The 12,002-nt window shown below is 41.5% G+C and overlaps 1 protein-coding gene across 2 annotated transcripts in view; it reads right to left on the reverse strand.

The window, feature by feature from the left end:
* GLG1 (golgi glycoprotein 1) overlaps positions 1-12,002 on the reverse strand; it is a 154,638-nt gene that overhangs the window by 49,771 nt on the left and 92,865 nt on the right. For both annotated transcript variants that reach the window (XM_033219002.1, XM_033219001.1), the window contains 2 exons: positions 9,139-9,354; positions 665-868 (listed from right to left, as the gene is read on the reverse strand). In XM_033219002.1, coding sequence (XP_033074893.1) covers positions 665-868; positions 9,139-9,354 — 420 coding nt within the window. The remainder of the gene's footprint in view (positions 1-664; positions 869-9,138; positions 9,355-12,002) is intronic.

The raw sequence follows: 12,002 nt of genomic DNA on the forward strand, positions 1-12,002 counted from the left end.
GACTTCCAAGAACTGAAATTAAGGAGGGATATAAGGCAGAAAAAATACTATGTGGAGATTATCAGAAGCCAGCTGTTAACTAAATGTTCAATCATCAAGGTTGAACACCCAGTTACCACTTTCTGCTATACTGGGACCAATTTCATCTTCCATTTCTGTGGCTTTTCTACATGTGAGGTTTCTTGATGGCTTATTTTATGTTAGAATAGAGTATTAAAAAATATTTAAGTCACAGTGGCTCGTGTCTACAATTCTAGTACTTTCAGAGACAAAGGTAGGAGGATTCAAGACCAGTCTGGGCAATATAGCAAGGCCCCATCTCTACAAAAATTTTTTTAAAAATTGGCCAGGCAAGATGGTGCTTTCCTATGGTCTTAGCTACTTGGGAGGCTGAGGCAGAAGAATTGCTTGCACCCAGATTTGGAGGCTGCAGTGAGCCATGATCACACCACTGCACACCAGCCTGGGCAACACAGTAAGACCCTGTCTCAAAAATTAGGGAGGCTGAGTTGGGAGGACTGCTTGAGGTTAGAAGTTCATGACCAGCCTGGGCAACATAGTGAGACTCAGTCTCTCAAAAAACAACAAAATTAAATTAACTAAAACAAAATTACACATGTGTAAAAATAAAAGGAAGAAAAGAACAGTTTCTGAGCTGACTCACATTTTCACAAAAACGCTCCCGATCATCTCGGCAAGCAAAATATAAATGCCGGTCTAAGTGAAAGTCATCTGATGACAGCTCAGCCACCCGGAGAATGGCTTTCTTGCAGAGTTCAGAAACTTGAATCTTGGGTTCTCTTTCTTCTGCTTCTTTCACCAGGCCTTTCTCCAAGCATGATACCACCTCACCTTGTGAATGTGCATCCTAAAATAGCGAGGATATTAATATTTTAAAACTTTCACCACATGGGTTTCAAATAAACAACATTTGGCTAAACATCCCCCCCTCCACACACACACCCACACACACAGAATAATAAAACCTCACCATAGAGTTGGCTTATTAACATTCTACTGAGAATCAGGTAAGAACCAACCACACTGTGGAAGTTAAAGAAAATGCTCTCGGCCGGGCACGGTGGCTGAAGCCTGTAATCCCAGCACTTTGGGAGTCCGAGACGGGCGGATCACGAGGTCAGGAGATCGAGACCATCCTGGCTAACTCGGTGAAACCCCATCTCTACTAAAAAATACAAAAAATTAGCCGGGCGAGGTGGCCGGCGCCTGTAGTCCCAGCTACTCGGAAGGCTGAGGCAGGAGAATGGCGTAAACCCGGGAAGCAGAGCTTACAGTGAGCTGAGATCCGGCCACAGCACTCTAGCCTGGGAGACAGAGTGAGACTCCGTCTCAAAAAGAAAAAAAAAAGAACATGCTCTCAATAATCTTCAGTTAGAATATAATACTTGCATTCTACAAATGGAAACAGAGATCCTAGGAAGTTTAAGTATTATAGTTTAGCTAGCACTAGAAATAAGAACTTGAACTTTTAAAAATTTAAAATGTCAAAAATTCGTAAGAAATACAACAGGGCCGGGTGCGGTGGCTCACGCCTGTAATTCCAGCACTTTGGAAGGCCGAGGCGGGTGGATCACCTGAGGTAAGGAGTTCGAGACCAGCCTGGCCAACATGGTGAAACCCCACTCTACTAAAAATACAAAAAATTAGCCGGGCACAGTGGTGGGCGCCTGTAATCCCAGCAAGTCAGGAGGCGGAGGCAGGAGAATCGCCTGAACCTGGGAGGCGGAGGTTGCAGTGAGCCGAGATCGTGCCACTGCACTCCAGCCTGGGTGACAAGAGAGAAAAGAGAGAAACTTTGTCTCAAAAAAAAAAACCAAAAAAACAAAAACCAAAAAACCCGTATCAGCTCAAAGTTCTGGTCATAGTTCAATACTGAAATTACACTGCCGAAATCTCCAGGCATTTCCCCATAACAGTGCTTTCAGTCAAGTTAAAAACCAACAAACCACAAAATCCACTAAGAAGTTAGAGACTTTCTTTCTCCTTTTCCTACTCTGTAGTGTCCACAAATATCCCAATATGTAGAATCTGTTGTTTAATACTCAACTTGATGTTCTAGATTTATCTTAATGGGATTTAACAAGATTACCACTGTTTACACAAAATGCTTTTGAGAGTTTTCTTAAAAAACATCCAATTATCTTTAATTGTACATTTCATCATCCCCATAGCAACCACAAACATTTATTCATGCAAAATATGAGACAGTTCCCCTAAATATTTTCTATTCAAGAGTCCTAATCTATACTTATAAGATATGCTTCAACAATTTAAGGTATAACCACTAATATAGCAAACCAAAGTATCTTAAAATATAGTGCTATCAGTCCAGGGCGGTGGCTCACGCCTGTAATCCCAGCACTTTAGGAGGTCAAGGTGGGCAGATCACGAGGTCAAGAGTTCAAGACCAGTCTGGTCAACATAGTGAAACCCTGCCTCTACTAAAAATACAAAAAATTAGCTGGGTATGGTGGTGTGCACCTGTAATCCCAGCTACTTGGGAAGCTGAGGCAGGAGAACTGCTTGAACCCAGGAGGTGGAGGTTGCAGTGAGCTGAGATTGCACCATTGCACTCCAGCCTGGGGGACAGTGTGAGGCTCTGTCTCAAAAAAAATAAAATAAAATAAAATAAAAAATATATAATGCTATCACTTATTTATACACACGCACTCAAAATCTAGTTATAATAAAATACATATCTATGAAATAATCTACATACAATAAAAAGATTATGGCCAGGAGTGGTGGCTCATGCCTATAATCCCAGCACTTTGGGAGGCCGAGGTGGGCAGATTATCTGAGGTCAGGATTTGAGACCAGCCTGGCCAACGTGGTGAAACCCTGTCTCTACTAAAAATACAAAAAATAGCTGGGTGTGGTGACACCCACCTACAACCCCAGCTACTCAGGAAGCTGAGGTGAGAGAACTGCTTGAACCTGGGAGGCGGAGGTTGCAGTGAGCTGAGTTAGGGCCACTGCACTCCAGCCTAGACAACAAGAGTGAACTCCGTCTCAGGACAAAAAAAAAAAAAAAGATTCCTAAAACCAAGTAGGGTAACACCTATTGCAGACAAAATTTCAAATCAACCAAAGAATGTATTTTTTTCTATTTTAATAGGATTTGTCTATAGCACCTTAATTTCCAAGGGTTTCCACGAAAGCTTTCATGTTACCTCCTGACACACATATGAAGAAAGGACACAGCTCTGATATCTACTGTGGACATGAATGAACAGTGGCTCAGAGGAGTTAACTAACTCATGTGAGTTGTAGAACATAAAGTGTCCAGCTAACAGTCCTTCATTTATTTATCTAGAGCTGGGGTTAATCTGGGTGAGTGGGTGGAGCCTACTCCTACCCACTCACCCACAAAAAACTCCTAAACACCTACAAAAAACTCCCAAAACTTGATTTTTTTTGCTGTTATTGCTTAGTTTTTATTTTTATTTTTTTAAGAGACAGGGTCTTGCTCTGTCGCCCAGGCTGGAGTGCAGTGAAGGGATCATAGCTCACTGCAGTCCCAAGCTCCTGGGCTCAAGTGATCCTCCTGCCTCAGCCTCCCAAGCAGCTGGGACTAGAGGCTCACACCACCACACCCACTATGGAATACTGTGTTCCTTACTGTACCTTTCCTATGCTTATATGCACTTATATATACAAGTACTATAACTGTGTTATAAATGTCTCCAGTATTTCAGAATAGCCACATGCTGTACAGGTTTGTAGCCTAGGAGCAATAGGCTATACTACATAGCCTAGGTGTGTAATAGGCTATACCATCTAGGTGTGTGTAGTGTCCTCCATGATACTCACGCAGTGATAAACTCGCCTAACAACACATTTCTCAGAATGTGTCCTGGTATCCTCGTTGTATCTTCATCGATAAACAACATGTGACTCTATGTGACTACACTGATATTAGGTCATAACAATACTTCTACTAGATGTTTCCATTCATTGTAACTTTCAGATAAATACTTTTTTCAAATAAGGGTATTTCAGGAGTTCCTCAGAGTCTCTGAGCTTTTAGTGTACCCCATTTGAGTTTATAACTGAAATGCATACAAATATTTGACAACGAAGACTGCATGGTTAGTTACCAAAGATGAATTAAAGTGAGGTGAACTACACACCTGCATATTATGAGAAAATAAGTTCATTTAGGTTTAAAAAGTTATTAATACACAGGCTTGGCATATGAGTAATAAATTATCCAATAAATGAACTTACAATAATTTTTTGTTAACTTTATTATGGTAGAAAAACATCTGCCTAAAATCTACTGCCAATGCCTTGATCTGTTTTTAGAAGTTTGATAGGCAGTATTTTTTCTTCCCCATATTCCGTGTCCTTTAACAACAATGACCGCCACCAAAAAAAAAAAAAAAAAAAAAAAAAACCAGCCTACAACAGATGCTAACACTAATCTCTAAATAGTATGCGAGAACTCGGTTTTTTATCTCTGCTATAAACCGTTCTCTATTTCAATCCTTCTGCTGTCTTCTGTAATCTACCTCACTAGATAAAGGAAAAAGGGATATCAGAATTACTCAAATTAACTGGTTAAAAGCAGGACATAATAAGTGAAATAATAAATAATAAATGATACAGCTACTGAGAGAAAAGCATAAAAGTACTAATACTGTGGCACATGTCCACAATTAAGTTCCTCTGTTGAAAGCCATAGTCTTTTTCTTCAGATGATGTAAATCATTTATACCTTTACTTTTGGAAATCTGCCCTTTTATTTTGACAAAATGTATTATTATAGAAAATTCTAAAGGCTTTATTAATATATCTTCTTTGTTCTAAAATTTATATTAACATTTGAAAAAATCATAGTTTTGAAATCATGACATTTATGTGTTCATACAAAGGCAACGTACCAACAGATTAACCATGACTTCTCTCCTCGGACCTTTGGAGGAGGTCAGGTCAAAATCATTCATAGAAGAGTTTCAAGCTTCAGTGGCAGCAAATTTGAAACTGACAAGCCTGTTGTTTTCTGTGTTCAGAAGCCGCTTTGTTAATTTTCAGGATAATTTTTCTATCTAAATAACTGGCTTCAGAAAAGCAAACTACGGTGTTTAGAAAAGGCAGAGAAGAGCTGAGAACATGCCTCCCTCTTTTTTTAAACTTGGCTGTAGTACACAGTGAATGATATAGGAAGGAAGGTGTTTTTTCAGAAGTTCAGGTGTGAGTCCATCTCACTGTCCCCAAAATACAAGAAAGCCTTTGATGCTGGCGTAGTGATCTGGTATAAACTGAAATTTCACCCAATTGGTAGGCATACTGAAAGATTAAATGACAAGAGTATCATTTCTATCTTTGGTCCAAAGAAACAATTTTTGTTATTTTATCTAAGTTGAATAAACAATCCTGTCGTGCCTTTTGGCTCCAGCAGTACTATTTTCTGCAATCGTTTCAGTAACTACAGACTTAGTAACTCATACATGCAGGTGACAATTCAGAGAGCTAGAAGGAGGCTAATCAGCTGCTACCTTGGTAGTTACCAGGCAAGAACTACTCCATGGAGGGACTGAAACGCTTGGCTTTACTGCATGGAGCACTCATCAAGAGGGTTTTGAAAAAGCCTTATCGCTCATTCCTGAAAAGAATGTTTGGAACACTGAAGATTTTAAAAGGAGTCAGGTTTGGAATTGGATATAATTTTCAACATCCTAAATAAAGTCAGAGGAGCTTCCTGAATCATCAGAGTGACTTAAGTGCTTTTGTGCCATTTCGAGAGGCTGCTGGGAAGGAAAACACTGCGTTCTTTATTAAAGCTGCCCTTTCTTTATTTGCCTGAAAGATTTATGCCAGGCTCACAGTTTTTCAAAACCAACTCAGCGGTACACGCTGATAAGGGACCAGGCCCTGTGCTGATACTAAGGAAAGGGCATCAGGGCTTTGGTGACAGCCAGACAATATGCAGAAAGAAACCCTTCATTTGAACTGTGTGCTCAGTTCCAGGATCCTAGCACCATGTCCCCTTTGTCAGTGATACACGCCTGCCAACCATGAACAAATAGAGGGCAAAGGGACAAATGGGTTTTATTTTCCATCATATTTCCTGAACAGCAGATTAATGAGCAGCAGCAGCAGCAATTAATAGCTGATGCCAGAGGTCTCAGGCTCCCTCTCCCACTGGCATCCATTACTTTTCAGGAGTTTTTTTCATTTTTGCTGAGCAAACAAATTCAGAATAAACCTGGCCAAATCTCTATTGTGACTTTCTGTTCAGCAGACTAAGTCCAAAAATAAGATCAGATATAACTGTGGAAGAAGAAACTAGCTAGGTAGTTATTTTCTTTCCTGTCTTTACTAAAATCAGTTCTTTTGAGATGAAGATTAATAATATATCACATTTAGAGAGGACTTTTCTTCCAACCAACTAGAAGTACCTTCACATATCTTAAAATTTTTTTTTTTTTTTTTTTTGAGACGGAGTTTCGCTCTGTTGCCCAGGCTGGAGTGCAGTGGCCGGATCTCAGCTCACTGCAAGCTCCGCCTCCCGGGTTCATGCCATTCTCCTGCCTCAGCCTCCGGAGTAGCTGGGACTACAGGTGCCCGCCACCTCGCCCGGCTAGTTTTTTGTATATTTTAGTAGAGACGGGGTTTCACCATGTTAGCCAGGATGGTCTCGATCTCCTGACCTCGTGATCCGCCCGTCTCGGCCTCCCAAAGTGCTGGGATTACAGGCTTGAGCCACCGCGCCCGGCCAATATCTCAAAATTTTCTAACATTTTATAGATGGACAGCAGCCAGTACGCTAAGGAATTTTTTGTTGTTGTTGTTTTTGAGGAGTCTCGCTCTGTCTCCCAGGCTGGAGAGCAGTGGCGCCATTTGGGCTCACTGCAAGCTCCACCTCCTGGGTTCATGCCATTCTTCCGCCTCAGCCTCCCAAGTAGCTGGGACTACAGGCGCCCGCCACCACGCCCAGCTAATTTTCTTTTTTTTTTTTTGTATTTTTAGTAAAAATGGAGTTTCGCTATGTTAGCCAGGATGGTCTTGATCTCCTGAACTTGTGATCCACCCGCCTTGGGCTCCCAAAGCGTTGGGATTACAGGCGCGAGCCCCCGCACCCAGCCAGTAATTTTTTTTATGCTAACAGTGGGATATATGCAGAAAAAGATTATTGAACTCAGCCGGGACCAGTGGTTCATGCCTGTAATTCCAGCACTTTGGGAGGCCAAGGCGGGTGGATGACTTGAGGTCAGGAGTTGAAGATCAGCCTGGCCAACATGATGAAACCCCATCTCTATTAAAAACACAAAAATTGGCCAGGTGTGGTGGCTCACACCTGTAATCCAGCACTTTGGGAGGCCGAGATGGGCAGATCACGAGGTCAGAAGATAGAGACCATCCTGGCTAACATGGAGAAACCCTGTCTCTAATAAAAATACAAAAATTAGCCGGGCGCGGTGGCGGGCACCTGTAGTTCCAGCTACATGGGAGGCTGAAGCAGGAGAATGGTGTGAACCTGGGAGGCGGAGCTTACAGTGAGCTGAGATCCGGCCACTGCACTCCAGCCTGGGCGACAGAGAGACTCTATCTCAAAAAAAAACAAAAATTAGCTGGGGGTGGTGGTGCATGCCTGTAGTTCCAGCTACTTGGGAAGCTGAGGCTGGAGAATCACTTGAACCCAGGAGGCTGAGGCTGCAGTGAGCTGACATCCCACCACTGTACTCCAGCCTGGGCAACAGAGGGAGACTGTCTCAAAAAAAAATATTAGATTGACAAATGGGATCTAATTAAACTAAAGAGCTTCTGCACAGCAAAAGAAACTACCATCAGAGTGAATAGGCAACCTACAGAATGGGAGAAAATTTTTGCAATCTACTCATCTGACAAAGGGCTAATATCCAGAATCTACAAAGAACTCAAACAAATTTACAAGAAAAAAACAAACAACCTCATCAAAAAGTGGGCAAAGGATATGAACAGACATTTCTCAAAAGAAGACATTCATACAGCCAACAGACACATGAAAAAATGCTCATCATCACTGGCCATCAGAGAGATGCAAATCAAAACCACAATGAGATACCATCTCACACCAGTTAGAATGGCAATCATTAAAAAGTCAGGAAACAACAGGTGCTGGAGAGGATGTGGAGAAATAGGAACACTTTTACACTGTTGGTGGGATTGTAAACTAGTTCAACCATTATAGAAAACAGTATGGCGATTCCTCAAGGATCTAGAACTAGATGTACCATATGACCCAGCCATCCCACTACTGGGTATATACCCAAAGGATTATAAATCATGCTGCTATAAAGACACATGCACACGCATGTTTATTGTGGCACTATTCACAATAGCAAAGACTTGGAATCAACCCAAATGTCCATCTGTGACAGACTGGATTAAGAAAATGTGGCACCTATACACCATGGAATATTATGCAGCCATAAAAAAGGATGAGTTTGAGTCCTTTGTAGGGACATGGATGCAGCTGGAAACCATCATTCTTAGCAAACTATCACAAGAACAGAAAACCAAACACCGCATGTTCTCACTCATAGGTGGGAACTGAACAATGAGATCACTTGGACTCGGGAAGGGGAACATCACACATCGGGGCCTATCATGGGGAGGGGGGAGGGGGGAGGGATTGCATTGGGAGTTATACCTGATATAAATGACGAACTGATGGGTGCTGACGAGTTGATGGATGCAGCACACCAACATGGCACAAGTATACATATGTAACAAACCTGCACGTTATGCACATGTACCCTAGAACTTAAAGTATAATAATAAAAAAAAAAAAAAAAAAAAAAATATTGCTGTGAACATGCACATTAAAAAAAAAAAAAAAAAGATTAGAGAACTCAGGTCTCTCATTTGCCAGAGGCACATTATAGGTAACCAGCAGCTGGTCAAATATTGTGACGATAATACCACTCTTTGCAGGTATTAATTCCCCTGCTTCCCATACAGTACTGAAATATTTTGCTACAAACACATGAAATACATTGTGAACCAGCCTTAGCTCTTATGGCTGTCTGGACAAGCTTCTTTAATTTCAACTTAAGGTCACTCCAGTCCTAAATTTTTCCCATGTCAGTTATACAAAGCTTTTCACACAATGAATGTAGTATTAGATACCTTTTCTCCAAGCCGAATACTGCCACATTTCAGAATGTTGATGTCATTTTTGCAGTCATCCATGAAGCCACAGATTAAACGGTAATCACTAAAAATGATGGCCGTCATCTTGGTAATGTACTGGTGACACTGATACTCAGTGATGTTGCCTCGGTGATCCACCAAGCAAGAAACCATGTAACCTTTTCCAACCGGTTCATCAGCACATTCTTTAATCTGCTCAAAATAAAGTAGCTCTTTTACCAAAGTGTTCCATGCGTGTATCAAACAAAATTTATGAAAGAGAAAAATGTCTGATATTTTCCTGTTGATTTCCTAATTCTTTACTTGAGAGAAAAAAAGAAAAATGCTTAGAAATATATCCAAGGAGAACATTTAGGAATATATTCATTTTAAAGAAAAATAGTGTGTAGGCCCTACTCAGACTGTTGTGCCTTCTAGAAAAACCTGATTAATGTGTTTTGCAAAAAAATACCTACATATTATTTGGATAAATGCTTAGGTAATGCTCACTTCTAAATGCAGTGAAAAGAGCTATTAACATCTACAGCTTTGGCATGGTCCTATGGAAGTCCTTGTAACCATGCAAAGAATGTAGGGGACAGCAAGGGGATGAATCTGGGGAGGAAGGTCTGACAAACAGGTGCAGAAGTGAAGTCCAGCTGCACACCCCAAGCCAAGCTACACAGAAAACTATTGTTGTTAGGTAAACCTAAGGGCCAAGGAGAGACAGGAGGGAAGGTGTAATATTACTTACTGACATGATATTATTATTAATACTATTTATCTTTTGAGACGGAGACTTACTCTGTCGCCCAGGCTGGAGTGGAGTGACATGATCTAGGCTCACTGCAACCTCTGGCTCCCGGGTTCAAGTGATTCTCCTGCCTCAGCCTCCTGAGTAGCTGGGATTATAGGAGCTCGTCCCCATGCCAGGCTAATTTTTGTATTTTTAGTAGAGATAGGGTTTTGCCATGTTGGCCAGGCTGGTCTCAAACTCCTGACCTCAGGTGACCCGCCCACATTGGCCTCCCAAAGTGCTGGGATTACAAGTGTGAGCCACTGCACCTGGCCTAACTCTTGACATGACATTAATGTGTTCTAAATTAACTATGGATTGAACATGTGTTTTTGAAATCAGTAGAATCCAAACTTAACCACTGTGGTCTGGGACAGAAACATGTTTAAAATAATGTTCAGTGTAGTTTTGCATGGTGATGGTTCCTGCAAAGTGCATTCCAAACCACAAAATGCTAATAAAGCAAACTAGTCCTAAAATGCTGAAACTCAGGCAAAAGTAAAACCTACTAATAGAATTATAAGCTTAAATTATAAAACAGAGAAGGGTGTTTGGAAAAGAGCCTACTGCATTTGGGGAAATTAAGACAAACTGAAGTGGCAATTCTGACAAGAGGAAGGAGTTAAATGGGAATGTTTATTTTGAATATAAACAAGAAACAGTGTTTTATTTGTACTTTGAAACCAACAGAGACCATTCTCCCCATTAAGCTATTTATCACAAGCATGCCCATAGGGCAAAACAAACACAATCTCCTCTTCCAAAAGGTGCTGGATGAAGGACACCCCACAGACGAATTATCCTATAGGCAACAGGTTCTCTTCACCTCTAACTCCAGTATCAAATCCAGATCACCTAAATAACTCAGTTCAAAAAAGAAAGTTGGTTTACTTTTAAAGGGGCAAACTTGAGAATTTAGTAAACAGTCTCACACTGGTTTCAGAGACAGCAGAGATTTTCAACAGTCAAGATGAATGAAATTCTTTCAGTTTAAACCCAAGTCAGTTTCTTTGATGCCTAAAAAGAGGGCCATGGCCAGGCGAGGTGGCTCACGTTTGTAATCCCAGCACTTTGGAAGGCCGAGGGGGGTGGATCACTTGAAGTTAGGAGTTTGAGACCGGCCTGGCCAACATGGCAAAACCCTGTCTCTACTAAAAATACAAAAATCGGCCAGGCGCGGTAGCTCCTGCCTGTAATCCTATCACTTTGGGAGGCTGAGGCGGGACTGCCTGAGCTCAGTTCAAGACCAGCCTGGGCAACACAGTGAAAGCTCGTCTCTAATAAAATACAAAAAATTAGCCAGGTGTGGTGGCATGCACCTGTATTCCCAGCCACTTGGGAGGTTGAGGCAGGAGAATTGCTAGAACCCAGGAGGCGGAGGTTGCAGCGAGCTGAGATCGAGCCATTGCACTCCAGCCTGGGTGACACAGTGAGACTCCTTCTCTAAATAAACAAAAAAAACTCCCAAAATTTGCTGAATGTGGTTGCACGCATCTGTAGTCCCAGCTACTTGGGAGGCTGAGGCAGGAGAACAGCTTGAACCCAGGAGGTGGAGGTTACAGTGAGCAGATTGCACCACTGTACTTCAGCCTGGGTGACAATGAGAGATTCCATCTCCAAAAAAAAAAAAGAAAGAAAGAGGGCCAGAACTATATTCCCTGGAAAAAATATATATATATATATTTTTTGCCGAACAAAAGAGTCAATTTTGAAAAGTGAAAGGAGGAACAGATGCTTGAAAATTCCAGCACTTGTAATTCAACCATAGAAAAACAGTAGATAAAAAATAAGACTAGTGGCAGACACCCACTTAATGAAACAGAGAAACATTTTTGCAGGCCCTAATATTGGGCAACCAAAAGTTTTAAAACATCTCAAGAGGCCAAGTGTGGTGGCTCACACCTGTAATCCTAGCACTTTGGGAGGCTGAGGCGGCTGGATCATGAGGTCAGGAGATAGAGACCATTCTGGCTAATACGGTGAAATCCTATCTCTACCAAAAAAAAAAAAAAAAAAAAAAATTAGCCAGGCATGGTGGTGGGCACCTGTAGTCCCAGCTACTAGG

Source organism: Trachypithecus francoisi, unplaced genomic scaffold, assembly GCF_009764315.1.
Source record: "Trachypithecus francoisi isolate TF-2019V2 unplaced genomic scaffold, Tfra_2.0 Lachesis_group10, whole genome shotgun sequence".
Lineage (NCBI taxonomy): Eukaryota > Metazoa > Chordata > Mammalia > Primates > Cercopithecidae > Trachypithecus > Trachypithecus francoisi.